This window comes from Vombatus ursinus, unplaced genomic scaffold (assembly GCF_900497805.2).
Source record: "Vombatus ursinus unplaced genomic scaffold, bare-nosed wombat genome assembly UNPS02014847.1, whole genome shotgun sequence".
NCBI classification, from domain to species: domain Eukaryota; kingdom Metazoa; phylum Chordata; class Mammalia; order Diprotodontia; family Vombatidae; genus Vombatus; species Vombatus ursinus.
In genome coordinates this window covers 2,202,903-2,218,332 of record NW_020954625.1, presented here as the reverse complement: position 1 = coordinate 2,218,332, position 15,430 = coordinate 2,202,903, and the positions used below count along the sequence as shown (strand labels likewise).

The 15,430-nt window shown below is 40.1% G+C and overlaps 1 protein-coding gene across 4 annotated transcripts in view; it reads left to right on the top strand.

Annotated features, from left to right (window-relative positions):
* SCAPER (S-phase cyclin A associated protein in the ER) overlaps nucleotides 1-15,430 on the top strand; it is a 400,073-nt gene that overhangs the window by 57,404 nt on the left and 327,239 nt on the right. For all 4 annotated transcript variants that reach the window (XM_027840666.1, XM_027840664.1, XM_027840665.1 and 1 more), the window contains exons 6-7: nucleotides 8,604-8,704; nucleotides 9,364-9,480. In XM_027840666.1, the coding sequence (XP_027696467.1) occupies nucleotides 8,604-8,704; nucleotides 9,364-9,480 (218 nt within the window). The remainder of the gene's footprint in view (nucleotides 1-8,603; nucleotides 8,705-9,363; nucleotides 9,481-15,430) is intronic.

Below are 15,430 nucleotides of genomic sequence, written 5' to 3'. Positions count from 1 at the left end.
TATATACGTACCTCAGTGGTATGCTCAGAGGGAAACAGTGGTGGGAACATGGGGGCAAAGGAGAAGTCCTTTCTCAGAAGGAAGAGAGATGAGCTAAGTCTTGAAAGAAGCCAGGGAAACCAGGAGGTGGAATTGGGGATGAATATTCTAGTCATGAGGGCAGCCAGTGAAAAGGCAAAGATGGAGTAGAGAGATGGACTGTCTAGAGTGAGGCATACCAAGAATGCCATTGTTATTGGTGGAAAGGAATAAAATGAAAGAAGACTGGAAAAGTAAAAAGGGGCTCAGTGGTGAAGGTCTTTAAACACAGAGGATTTTATATTTGATCCTGGAGCTAATAGGGGCCACTGGAGTTTATTGGAGAGGGGTTGACATAGGCAGCCCTGCACTTATGGAATACATCTCTGAGTGGGGAGAGATTGGAGTCAGGGAGATGCACTAGAAGACTCTAGCAATAATTCAAGCATGAGATGATGAGGCCTGTGCTAGGGTGGTGGCTGTGTGGGTGGGAAGAAGGTTGACATAGACAAGAGAGGTGGTGAAGGTAGAAATGATGAGGCTTGGCAACACATTGGTTATGTAAAGTGAATATAAGTAAAGGGTCAAGGATGGTAGTAAGGTTATAGGCCTGGTGACTGGGAAGGTGGCGGTGCTTTTGATAATAATAGTAATGCTGGGAATATAGGAGAAGATATAATAAATTCACTTTTCGACACATTGAGTTTGAAATGTCTGTGGGATATCCTGTTCGAGATGTCTAATAGGCAATTGATGATGTGAGACTGGAAGTCAGGAGAGAGGTTAGGGCTGATTAAATAGATCACTAAGTGAAATAATACAGAAGGAGAAGAGAAGAGGGCCCAAGACTGAGCTTTGGGGGACATTCACAGGTTGTAGGCATCACTTGGAGGAAGATCCAGTAAAGGAGATTGAAAAGGTGCAGTCAGATAGGTAGGAGAAACAGGAGAGAGCAGTGTCAGTCAGAGAGACCTAGAGAGCAAAGAACATCCATAAGAAGAGGGTGATTAACACTGTCAGGCTGTAGAGAGGACCAGAAAAATGAGGACTGAAAAAAGGCCCTTGGATCTGTCAGTTAAGTTCATGTAGATCTCCCCAGTTTTCCCTGAAATTGTCCATTTTGTTATCTCTTTTGACCCAATAATATTCCGTGGCATTTGTGTTCCATTTGTCCACTTCCCTTAGCTTCTAATTCTTTGCCAGCACAAAATAGTGTCTATAAACATTTTTTATACATTTTGGTCCTTTTTCTGTCTTTGATTTCATTGTAGGTTTAGACTTGGTAGTGGTTTTGCTAGGTCAAAGTATATGCACAGTTTAGTAACTTTTTGGGGGGGGGCAGTAGTTCCAATTTTTTTTTCAGAATGGTTAGACCACTTAGATCTATCAATAGCACATTAGTATGCCAGTTTTTCTGAAACCCCTCCAACATTTGTCATTTCATTTTTTTGTCAGCTTCATCAATTGATTGGGTATGAGGTAGAATGTTAGAGTTACTTTAATTTGTGTTTTTCTAATTTTTGTGATTTGGAGAATTTTTTTCATATAGCTATTAATTGCTTGTATTTTTTTCCTTGAGAATTGCCCATTCATTTGCCCATGGGCACCATTTATCATTGGGGAATGGCTTTTATTTTTGTAGGTTTGAATTATTATTATTATTATTTTTTATTTTTTTTTTTGGTGAGGCAAGCAGGGTTAAGTTACTTGCCCAGAGTCACACAGCTAGTAAATATCTAGTGTCTGAGGCCGGATTTGAACTCAGGTCCTCCTACCTCCAAGTCCAGAGCTCTATCCACTGCACCATCTAGCTGCACCTTTGAATTATTTTCTTAGATATTTTGGTGACGAGATTTATCAGAGAAATTTGCTGAAGATATTTTTACCCATTTACCTTTTTTTCCTTAACCTTAGTTGGATTGGTATTACTTGTGCAAAAAGTTTTTAATTTTATGTTATCAAAACTGTCCATTTTATTTTCTGTCATCCTTGATATCCTTTGTTTTGTCATGAATTCTTCTTTGGATCGCAAGATCTAAAAGTTAATGTCTTCCTGGTTCCTCTGGTCATAATATGACTTTTCATAAGTAAGTCATGTTTCCATTGGAGCGCATCTTGTTATGTGGTGTGAAGTGTTAGTCTAAATCTAATTTCTGCCAAAATGCTTTTCAGTTTTCCCAGCAGATTTTGTCAGATGATGAGTCCTTAGCTCAATAGCTCAGTTTTTGAATACTAGGTTATCAGATTTGTTTGCTTTTGAATGTTTTGTATCTAATCTGTCCCCCTGATCAATTGTTCTATTTCTTAACCAGTACTAAATTGATAATTGTTGCTTTGTATTATAGTTTGAAATTTGGTATTTTCTTCCCACTTTTTTCATTATTATCCTTGAGATTCTTGACCTTTTATTCCTCCAGGTGAATTTTATTGTTTTTTTCTAGTTCCATAAAATATTCCTTAGGTAGTTTGATTGGTCTGGAATGGAATAAGTAAATTAGTTTAGGAGTATTGTTATTTCTGTAATATTGTTCTCAAAATATTTGGGTGTCTTTACTTTTGGAAAAAGGTATTTGTAGTTGTATTCATATAGTTATTGTGTGTTATGGAAGGTAGAATTCCAAGCGTTTCTGTTTCACTAAAGGTTCATTTTCCTCCTTATTGGGTTATACAGGTATTTCTGCTTGTAACTTGTCATATGCATTCCCAAAAAGAACCACGCTATGCAAAATTGCACAGTAAAAACCATAGGGCTTATGGGGGAAATGGAATTAGGACATCAGACTCACAAACTTTATCCCAAATTTTATCCCAAACCCACTTTAGACCCCAAAAAAGATAGGAACCTAATAAAAACGATAGCACAATTTTATGCCTGTTAAATTGTTAAGAAATACATAAATACTACAATAAATAATTTTTAGCATCCTCACCATTAGGCTGCTGGCTCAGATTGTACTCTGGTTCTCATAACCAGGGAAGGTGAGAGGTGGGCTGGAATATGTGGATGGAGACCAGTTATGAGGTTACTGAGACAGCGTGTAGAGGGAAGCTGGGGTGCCGGTGGGGCAGATCGCCAGAGTTATGGGATGTGATATGGGTAGTGAGCTAGCTGATGAGATGGAGAAGGAATGGTCGGGCCAGGAAGAGGAGAGCCAGGAGAAAGCAGAGTCATAGAAACCCAGAGGAGGAGAGAGTGTCAGATGGAGCAGAGAGATCAGAAAGAATGAGAACCAAGGAAAGTTAATCAGATTTGTCAAGTAAAAGTTCATTAGTATCTTTGGAGAGAGCAATTTCAGTTGAGTTATGTGATTGGAAACCAGAGTGAAGAGCCAATGAGAGGAGAGGAAGTGTTTTTATTTATATTTATTCTCTGTTCCTTGTGTCAATACTTAGAATATGGACTTGTTGGCCCATGTGTCAGAATGTTAGCTCCTTTTGATGAGCTTGTTTGTATTCTGTATTTTTATTCTCAGTAATTGGTTTCCTTTACTGGATCTTTGTCTAAGTCACACACTCTCTCTGTCCTGGGCCCTCTTCTCTTCTCCCTCTGTACCATTTCACTTCAGCTCTCATGATGTCAGTTATCATCTCTGTGCTGATGATTCCCAGGTGTGCTTGTCCAGCCTTAAACTCTCTCCTAACCTCGAGACTTGCATCTCCAGCTGCCTGTTAGATGTTTCTAAATGGATGTCTCATAGGTGCCTCAAACACAGCATTTCCAGAGCTCTTCTCTCTCCCCAAGTCACCACCCCTCTTTTTTTTTCTTTTTTTTTTTTAGGCTGTTGGGGTTAAGTGACTTGCCCAGGATCACACAGCTAGTAAGTGTCAAGTGTTTGGTCTGAGGCCAGATTTGAACTCAGGTCCTCCTGACTTCAGGGCCGGTGCTCTATCCACTGTACCATCTAGCTGCCCCCACCCCTCTTTTCAAGCTTCCCTTTTATACTATCCTCTTTCTAGTCATCCGGGCTTGCAACTTAGGTAACATTTTTCAGCCCGCCCCTCCCCCCCATTCACCTCTCATTCAATCAATTTATTGCCACGTCCTGTTTGTTTTACCTGTATACTACCTCTCATGTATTGCCCCCTTCTCTCCTCTGACACTGTCACCACCCTGCTACAGGCCCTCATCACCTCTTTCCTCAATTATTGCAATAGCCTACTGGTGGGTCTGCTGCCTCAGGTCTCTCCTCACTCTACTTCATCTGCCATTCAGCTGTCAAACTAATCTTTCTAAAGTGCAGATATGACCATGTCATCCCCCTGGCCCTTTCTTCTACTCTTCTAGTCTTCTTATATCTCATCCAGCCTCTCTCCCCACGCCTTTCCCCCAACTATGTGATCTAGTGACACTGGCTTATTCTTGAATAAGATACTCTATCACTTGGCATTCGCCATTTTCTCTGGCTGTCAACCAGGCCTGGAATGCTCTCCTTCCTCTCCTCTTCCTGGCTCCCCTGGATTCCTTCAAGTCCCAGATGAAATACCACCTTCTAATCCCTTTGCTCACCAAGCATTGGTATTTAGGTCTGTACTTAGCTCAAGCAAAATATGCGGTGTGACTCAGTTTAATAAACAAAAAAAGTGCCTTATGTAGACTGATCAAATGTCTTGCCATTTTACATGTACTAGTACTTTTCAAATGTATTTAGAAGCTATTGATTAATAGTAGTCAAAATCATTTAAAAATGTGAGTGAATTCATAGTAGCTTTTTTGTCCCTCTATATTTTCTCACTCAACAGATACTGATAGTACTACCACTATCATGGGTGAGTCCATGAAGATTTTTTTATATTTAAAAAAACTCTCGTTTATGCTTCTTGGTTCTTGTTAGACAACTTGACATCCCAGGAGTGTCCACAGTGTTTCCACTGTGGAATGCATTATTACTTCTGCATAACTTTGGATCTTTTGTAGTTCTGGCGAATCTTCCATTTTGACAGTATATGTAGGACTTTTGGTTGGCAAAAAAAAAAAAATGATCAGGTCAAATTGTAAAGGATTTTAGAAACAAATTAGAATGTGGAATAAAATCAGGCCTTGCAGCTAGATATTTCCATTAGCAAACAAGAAGTTACTAATTCAGGTAAGCCACTGTTGTGTACTGTTAAAACATTTAATTCAATACAGGTATATAGTATCATAGAGCTGTTTTTCACTTAAAAGTTGTTGTGTAGTGAAAAATCTTAGTGCCTGGAACATAGTAGGTGCTTAATAAATGCTTGTTGATTTGCCTTGATCTGGCCTTCCCATGTAGAGGCTTATATCAAAATGGATGGGAGAGGCCCTTCAGAGGAGTGATTTAAAGTAGAACGCATCTGTGGTGGATTTATTCTTATTAGTCCTTTAGGAAAACTGCACAGTGGACACTTTCTTTCCAGATGGCCTGGGTTGTTCCAAAAAAATAACGACTCTTAAAACTTACTGAGGGTCTTGTAGAGCTCCTGCTCATATGCAGACTTTCTTTTGTTGGGGCCTTGCTTGCTTCATGATGAAAGTCTCCTTTGCTCCAGCACCACTGGGTATATCCCACAGCACTCACTACTGCAGGGATGTCCTGGGCCCCAGTATTGTGTGTCAGGAGGACAAAGGGATGGCGCCAACCAGCCTGCTGTATGCGCCAGTAACCAGAATGAATTACAAACCAATCGAATCCGTTGCAGCCAATTGGTAAACTAATTGGTAATTTTAGCTGTACATCTATATGTCGTTATCTGGATGCCTGTAATGTTGCTTTCAGAGCTACTTTTGTTCAGCCTCATCCTGCTTGAGAAAATGGCCTTCATAGCTTTAGGGAGAAAGATGTGCATCAGTGAGTATGGGGCCACTCCAGCTGCTTGTCTTGTTTGTATTCCCTTGTTCCTAAAACATGACTCAGATTACAGCTGCGTGGTAGTGCTCTGATCCCTTCTGATAATGTTGAGCTAAACATTCCTTAAAATAGGTTGTTTAAGCCATCAATGTACTTTCTGTGGGCCAACTGTAGTATCAGAAATAAATGCAACTGCTTATATCGCGCATTCTTCAGTTTCTAGCAACAAAAAAAAGTGAAATAAGTAGCAAACTTCCTTAATAAATTATTCTGAATGAAATCTTTCTGATCTCTAATGTGAGTGATTTAAGCTGAATGAATTTAAAGAGTAAAAATTGTATTCATAGAATTGAGAGAAGGTAGTCTGTTAAAATACTTAATTTGTTCTTTTCTTGATTGTACTAGACTTTTATTACCAGTGATTGGCACCAAGATTTGCCTTTGATAGGAAGAAAACAATACTTTTTTTGTTTAGGGAATTCTTTTTAAGGGATGTGTAACTTTTAAATACGAAATAATGTTGCTACTAAGCATTAGTTTTGAAATTTTTCACATGTCTGAGTCTGTACTTCATAATTTTGGGTAGTATCTGTAAGTTGTTATAGAGTCATAGTGAAAATTCAGTGCTACTGGAGAGATGATTGAAGACTGTTTTGGGAAGGTGTTGGTTTTTGAACCAGATGACAGTAATCTTCCTACTTGCTTTATATTTTTCATGGGGAAATTAGAAAAATGAACCTTTTCCAATAGTGTAAGAATGGTGTGTATGACTATTATGGTGAATAAATCCCAAATACCTGCAACATATCATGTACTTCAGTTTCAGCTGTAGCTGTTATCTTTGTGCCAATCACACAGCTCTTCCTTAGGAAGAGGAGTGGATATGTCAGTTGAAGGTTCTCTTACCATTTCTTCCCCCAAACTCTCTTTGCCATCCTTACATATATGAATTGGGCCAAGGTATAATTGTTACCAGTTGAACGTTACATGGTGTCACACTAATGTAATTTCAGATTATCTAAAGAAGAGAATTAGAAGTAAAGTAACAGTAATTATGACAGATGTGTGCAGTAGAGCACAGTAGGGATCTTGTCTACAGAGTTAAATAAGCAGATTTTAGAAGGATTCCCTGTCATAGACTTTCATTTTTAATTTCTTCTGTCTTTGGAAACTCATTGACAACGGAGAGATTGTATTTTAAAGCATAGACTCATGGAACCCCAGAGTTAGAGGGGACTCAGAAGTCCTCCTGCCCAGACGTTTCCTCTCTAGTTGTGATGCAGTGTGCCCTAGGGAGGGGGCTTGGCAGCAACACATTAGGCTACAGTCTCAATGAGACCTCACTCCCTTTCCTAGATCTTAACTGAAAGCTCATTTTATTGGTTGGAGTTTTCATCCCTAAATGTGAATACTTTAACTGAGTTCTGTTTTTCTGCCTACTCTAGAGACTTGTAAGGTCTTCCTATATTCTATTCTAGTGTAGTGTGGTGGAAAGAACTTTGGAATGAGAGGAAATAAAAATAAAAAACAAATCTGCCCTTGACTTTTTGTTTTACTAAAATAAAAGAAGCCAGAGCTTCCTGAATAAAAGCTAGAACAATACCATTTATATTCATTGAGCTCTATAATGTTTTTGCGACTAGCCCTAAGTCAGTGCATGGAGATCCTGAGGTGCTTCAGTCTAAGGCTTTAACTATTGATGAAAGGGCAAGTTGAACGCTATATATATAGAGTGAATGGTTGCTAGAGCCTTGGTAGACAGGCGGCACCATCACACGGGATGTCCATGGCAGGATAAAGACTTAGGCTTGTATCCTGACTGCTGGCCTCTTTTCAGTCCAAATAGAGAAATCAAGAGGTGCTTAGAGATGTTGTGCTCTGCTCAGAGTCCACCTCCTCGGGGAAAGACAGGGACCACGAAGAGTTTCAGGACACGCTTTAAAATTCCCACAGGACTTTCCAGTTACAAAGACATTGAAATCATTTAACTCATTTGACACTCAGAGTGAGCCTAGACCGAAATCTGGGTGGAGAACACCTCAGCTCCTAAGTGAAGAGCTCTTTCCCTTGGCTCCACATTCTTCCTCCACCCACCCTTCCCTATCCATTGAGAAGTCTAGAAATATGACACCCATTATACATGTGGAGTCCTGCAAAACATATTTCCATGTTAGCCAGTTTACATACTGTTGTTAATTGATATTTTATATTCAAAATGTAGCTGGCAGTTTTGTATATTAGCCGGTCCAGTTAGTTCTCCAGATTTATGCTTTCTGAATTGGATGGAGCTTAAACTAACTTCTATGGGATTTTTAATTAAGAATAAATGACTCCTTCAAATTGTACTTCAGAGAGTTGTAATTAAAAATGGTTAAATAACAATTGGACCCATGGCAATGCTTTCCTTAAAGGAACCAGAATTTTAGAAGGATCCTGCTCAATTCACTTGGACCTAGCAGATGCCCATGTGGACTTGCCCATAGTCACTTTCTACAGAGTAGAAGACCTTTGTCCACATCCTGTGAGCTCAAATGACCATTTTGGAAGGTTTTAAGAAAGAACAGCACTGATACCATATGTTCTCTGAACTGTTCCCCTCAGTATTCTCAAACCTCTATGGCTAGTGAATAGGCAAAATCTGGAAGGCTGTTTTAGTACCCTGCATGAAAGGATAATGCAAAAAATTGGTTGGTTCCTAAGAAGTTTGATTTAACACTTGGGCCTCCCTTGGATTTTCATTCTTCTCAAATAAGAAACGTTTTCTTCCCTAATCAGGAGGTGCTGATGATGCTGGATAACTATGTAAGAGATTTTAAAGCACTAATTGACTGGATACAGCTTCAAGAAAAACTGGAGAAGGCAGATGCTCAAAGCAGGTAATGATAGTCTGACCTGACACAGTTATCATCTTATTTTTGGTTATGAGGGTAAAGGTTGGCAGCTTGACTTGACTCCATATTTTTCTGAGATGGCGCACTAGGCTATAAGACACGAACTGCTAAGCATTCTGCAGACTTCTGTTCTCATTAGCCCACTTTGACATTGCTAGGAATTCTGGAAACCTTTTAATATAGTGTAGTATAGTCCAGATTTTGGTGCCAAGGCAACAGTCCTCAGTGTCATGCCCTTTTCATTTATTTGACAGATGGGGTGTATTGCTAATTGTGAAGATTAGAGTAGGATCGTGAGTGGCTTGTAGAAATCCAAGTCAGGAAGGGCCTGATTGATTGGGGGTGAAGGGCAAGATATTCTGCTGATTCCTGATACCCTAGGTTTGCTGTAACAGAGTCCACTGAGATATCATGTGTAAAAGCACATTGCAAATCATAAAGCGATCTCTAAATGCTAGTTCTAGGTTTTCCTTACGACATGAGGCTGGATGTCTTTGCTGCTCCTCAATAACATCCAGGTAAACTTCCTCTTGAGCAGCACTTTAGACACAGTGAAGATATTATGGTCCTATTTTGACCTGCAAAAATTCACCTAAAATATTGCAGTTTCATTTTTAATGCATTAATTTTTTCTTGAATTGCAGACCTACTTCATTGGCATGGGAAGTAAAGAAAATGTCTCCAGGGCGTCATGTAATTCCCAGCCCATCAACAGATAGAATCAGTGTGACATCAAATGCTCGAAGAAGCTTAAATTTTGGGTAAGATGCAAATGATCTTTCAAGAAGGTGGCACCCCACCCAGTGGATTCATGTGTCCTCCCAATGTGTCAGATGCCTTGTTTTCTGTTGGGTTTTTAAAAAAATATGTTAGGAATAATAGTAGATCACTCAAGGTATCAGTCTCCATCTTTATTCTCAGGATATTTCCAGTGCCCCTTTTGTACTGGTCATTCATAATTATCGTTATTCATGTTATCATTATTAACATACTACAACCTATCTGTGCTCAGTGTTCACCTTTTCATTGTCCTTTATGCTATTTGCAATTTTACTTTTTCTGAGGTTGTAATGTTCCATGAAGGGAAGGGAATAAGCATTTATTAAGTACGTATTATTTGCCAGGCACTGTACTAAGCACTTTACAAATATTATCCCACTTGATGCTTACAACAACCAACCCTTTAGGTAGGGGCTGTTATTAGTTCCATTGTACCAGTGAGGAAACTGAGGCAAACAGAGGTTTAATGACTTGTCTAGAGTCACACAGCTAGTAAGTACCTGAGGCCAGATTTGAACTCAAGTCTTCCCAATTTCAGTCCAGCACTCTATCTTGTAGCACCACTTAGCTGACCCATGAATGAATGAATTAATGAGTAAAATATTTATTATGTTTAAAATATTGTACTAAGCACTGGGAGAAAGTCAGATAGTCCCTGATCTCAAGGAGTTCACAGTCTACTGGAAGAGACAGCACATAGGGAGAGCTTCAACCACAAGTCAGATGGACCTTTGGGTACAGTGGGAAAGCTGGCAGTAAAGCCTCATTTGAAATCTCCTCTCCACTAATAAGGTCATAGTCGTTTCTGATTGGAGCCATTAGATGCTGCCAAGAATGTGGTACCAAGTGCTTCCTTTTCTGGGGCTTCAATAGTTGTGGCTGTAGCACCTGTGGGAACAGTGGCCCAGATGGTTCATAATGATGAGGCATCAGTGGAAGAGTCTTGGTATTAGGATACAGATATTTGTGGAGATAAGCAGGTGGAAAGCCTCGAAAGCATTTAACTTTCCTAAATGCAATCTGACCATATATTCATCTCCACGATGCTGGGTACCTCTCATTGTCCATTTTTCGTGCCTGTTTGACTACATAGAATGATCTCAGCCGTTTGGCTTTTCATCCAGTTTGTTTTTTTTCTGTGTCGACATTAATACCAGTGTCTCTCTTATCATTGTGAATTACACTGAGGAGGAGTGTCTCTGTAGTACTCGGGAGAGTGATGCATTTAGTACGGTGCCGTCAGAAACTTGTAGGCAGGAGCATTTAAAGAAAGTGTTGTGTTGTTTTAGATCAGTAGAAAGTTTCTTTTTTTCACTCATTGAAGAGCGGCAGCCATGAGACTTATTCATGTGTTAGGTGAGCATCTCCCTGGTGACTTGGCACTGGAGATCGGACAGAATTCTCTCTATGGCTCCACCTCTCATAGAATTGTGTATTATGTTTTGCATAGTCACTCAAGTCCACAAGCACTTATTACACCGTGCTAAGTGCTGGGGACCCAAAGAAAGGCAAAACTCAGTCCTTGCTCTCAAGGAGCTCATAGTTTAATGGCGGAGATGACACGCAAACACCTAAGTACAAACCAGATACGGATAGGACAGCCTGGGGTTAATCAGCCCCAGCAGGGGTAGCATTAAGGGCTATCAGGAGAGGCTTCTTATGGAAGGTGGGGCTTTAGCTGGGACTGGAAGGAAGCCAGGGAAGCCAGGAGGCAGAGGATTCTGGGCAAAGGCACAGCCAGTAAAAGTGCAGGGGATTGGGAAGGGGAGAATCTTGTATAAGGAAGTCTGGTATTACTGGATTACAAAGTACTTGGATGGGATTGGGGGGTGGGTGGGTAGGAATAAGATGTAAGAAGACCAGGAATGTAGGAGGGACCTAGGTTGTGAAGGGCTTTGAATGCCAGAAGGAGAATTTTATATTTGATCCTGGAAGTCATGGCAAGCCCTGGGATTTATTGAAATAAATAGGAGGGGGAGGTGATGTGGACTTTCAGGGTATTGCCTTTTAGGAAGACCAGTTTGTCAGCTGAGTGGTCTTGAGATCGGGAGACCAACCAGAAGGCTATTTCAGGAATTGAGTCCTAATACCAGGGTGGTGACAGTGTTGGGGGAGAGAAGGGAGCAAATATGAGAGATATTAAAAAGGTAAAATTAATAGTACTTGGCAATAGATTGGATTTGGAGGGTGAGAGAGTAAGGAGTTGAGAATGACAACTAGGTTGTGAGTCTAGAAGATTTCTTGTCAGGAAGATGGCAGTGCCCTTCACAGTAACAGGAAATTTAGAAAGAGGGGAAAGTTGGGACTGGGCGGGGGGCGGTGGTAAAGAGTTCCATTTTGAGTACGGTTGAGTTTAAGATGTCTTTGGGACATCTATTTAGAGATGTCAGATAGGCAGTTGACATAGGAATGTGAGTCTGCAGGTTAGGAGAGGTTAGGCCTAGGTAAGCAGATCTGAGAATCATCAACAGAGAGATGATAATTGAATCCATGGGAGCTGAGAAGATAACCAAGGGAGATAAGAAGAAGGCTCCAGCGAGATTCTCAGTGGCATGACCTGGGTGAACGTCCAGCCCAGAAGCAGCAGTCAGGCCTGAAGGAGGAGAAGAGAGGACCCAGAAGAAGGTGAGCTATGGAGTCAGTGAATGGCCAGAAGCCAGCAGGGATGAGGACTGAAATGTAGAGATCTTGGAGCTTTGGAGAGAGCAGCGTAGGGGGAATGATGGGCCAGAGGCCAGACTGTGGAGAGTTAAGGAAGCAGAGAGTGAGAGGAAAGGAGTTCTGGATGGTCTTCTCCACAAGGTTAGCCACAAAAGGGAGGAGACATGAGGCAACAGCTAGTGGGGATAGACAGATGAAGTGAGGGCTTTTGGATGATGAGGAAGACGTGGGCAGTTCTATTAGAGGCGGTTGGGAAGCTCCCATTAGACAGGGAGAGATAGTGGGATGATGGCGCAGGCCACGTGCTGGCGAAGACAAGATTGAGTGCAGTCGCTTTGCCTTAGGAAGAAGAAAAGCCACCTTTTCTTGTGAGTTGGCCGAGGAGGAGACTGTGAGACAAGTGTTGGGGGAAGAGGGAGCTCTGCAAATGCTTCCAGCTTGTTCAGTAAAATATTAGACAAGACATAGGAGACACCTTATCTGGAGAGAAACTGGAAGCTCAAAGCTCTGCAAAGTAAAATTTTTTTCTAATAAACGGTAAACTCAGCACTTACATATTCTTTACACTGCCTTTTCAGCTGGGTGATTATAAGGATTTATCCTTCTCTAGAAAATTGTCAGTGAAATCAGGAACAGAGATTGAAAGATAGAAGGTTCCTCAGAATGTGATCTAGTCCAAAGTCTGCATTTTACAAATGAGGAGACATTCCCAGAGAGGTTGTTACTGATCTGATGTCATATAGGCAGTTTGTTCCAGCCTGAGATTCAAGCCCAGTCAGTCAGTCAGTAAGAATTTATCATGTGGCAGCTGAATGAAGTGCTAGACCTAGAGTCAGGAGGCCCTGAGTTCAGATCTGGCCACATTCGTTTGCTCTCCGTGTGACCCTGGGCAAGGCATTTTGCCTCTGTTTGCCTCAGTTTCTTCAGCTATAAAAAGGGGATAATAGTAGCACCATTTTGCAGGGTTGTGTTGTGAGGATCAAATGAGATAATATTTATAAAATATTTAGTACCGTGCTTGGCATATAGTTGGTGCTGTATAAATGCTTATTTCTTCCCCCCATTTATTAAGACCTGCTGGGCACTGTGTTGGGTACGGTGCTAATTACTGGATCTTCTAACTCCATATCCAGCAGACTTTCCACAACAGCACTCTGCTTTCCAGTCCCCTTTTTTTCCTTATGTGTATTTTTAGTTCTTGCATACACTATTTTAATAAAGATATTACAGAGATGAAAAAGCAAGTACATGGGTCAGTAATTGCTAATGTATTCATTTTAGAAAAAAAGTCAATGTTCTATATACTCTTGTTTTTTTATGTCAAAGTCATTTATGTACTTTATATTCTTTTATATACATTTATATACTTCTATCTCTTAGATTAACCCTTCCTTGCAGCAAAGAAAAATAGTTAAACAAGAAGTGTCTCAGTGACTGTGTCTGACAAGGTAGACGCCATTGGCCGTTGCAGTCTCCTCGTTCTTGGTCCACTCTTCTGTGGGGCCAACTTTGGTCATAATTACTCAGTACTAGGTGCTGATGTATTTGAGATTCTTTTCATCTACTTTTTCCCTTGTAAAAGTGTGATAAGTACTGTTTTTCTCATGCATTTCCTTTGAATCTTATTCTGTTTGGGAAATATTTAAAATTGATTCTTGTGTATATTAACAGTCTTCCTGATTTCATCTTCTTATGCCCTGGGACCGGTTTCTTACATAGCATGTCTGATCCTGAAGTGGTGGTTCCATTTATCCTATCTGATGAGCATCTGTGCTTTGTCCTGTGAATGTCATCTAGAGTGCTCCCTCCATATGGCCTGCCCTTCACATCTCATTTTCTCCCCAACCACTTTTCATTGTTGTAGAAGATGTTGTGGTTCATGGGTCTACTGCCTTCTGCCTTGAATAGTTTGCACATGAACTTGCATTCTCAATCATTGTTGCCTTTCTTACTGCTTCTACGTCTCATCACTTGTTTAAGAAGTTTTTGTGTTTGCTTAAGTGATTTTTGACTTTTTAAAAATTATTGTGGCAACTGTTTTGTATTAATTGAACTTACATGAGAGAGAGAGAGAGAGTCAATCAGTACCTTTACTTTTATATATTTCCTTTTGTCTACTTGTTGTTTGGAACTGACAGCTCATTGAAATAGGATGGGTTGGAGTTAATATATTCTCTCTCACACATTATCTTCAAGTTATTTTTATCCTTATTTTATATTTGGTATACACTTTGACCTTTGCCATAGCCATTTGATGACACGTTCACACATATAACTGATTCTTAAAATATTGTTATTGTTGTAACCATTTATTTCCTCCATAATCAGTTTAATGTTTAATTATGTCATTGGATGTTTGCTATGTTCAACACCCTTTGACTCTCATTTTTGAAGAAAATCTTCAGGACACTCAGGCATGCGCATTCTCAGTTGTCTGCAGCCTTTCATTTCTTATTCTGGAATCAGTGTAGTTTTCAGTGACCTTCTCCTTGCCTCTCTTTTTAGTAAAAGTCACCAAGTGTCAAGATACATGACTTAGTTTGGAAGAACTTGCTAGATTCTTCCCAGAACTTGTTGACTTCTCCATCTCGGCAGAGCATGGTACCGTCTGTTTAAAAGGGGAGATGTTCAAGTGCCTCGTGAAGGACTTTTCTTCTCTCTCTTTTTGAAGCCTCATGAGGAACCTAACATTGCCAACCTTTTTATTTGCTTTTTTGAGAACTAGTGAACTGTTCTTCCATTTAATTCTAGTTTTTTTATGTTTTCTGGTTTCACTAATGTATCAACATATATATTGTGAAGTTGCTTCAGTAGGTTTTCAACTCATGGGCAGAGAAAGACATTTTAAAAGTGCCGTCATTAAAATTGTTTTTAGATGGTCTAAGAAATGTGTGATTTTTTTTGCATCATCTGTCTTCTTTTCAGCTGTTCTCTCACCATTTCTGCTAAAGAAGAAAAAGGGGACTCTGTGAGTTTGAGGACCTTTTTTGGGTTTTTTGTTTTGTTTGTTTCATGGGACATTGTAGCTAAGAAAAAACAAATCCACCAATTACTGGGCAGCCAGATTTCTGGTAATAAACTTTTTAGCACTCAAGCTGACTCTTGGACAAGCAGGCGCAAGAGTCTGTTGATGGACCCTTACTTGAAGCTTTTCTTCTTTGGGAAATTTCCAGAGCCTTGCATAATAGTTGAGAGCTAAGGCTGATTATCATGTCATGTTTTGGTGTGGGGGTAGGACTTTAGTGGGAGACTTTTGCAGTTTAAAATAAT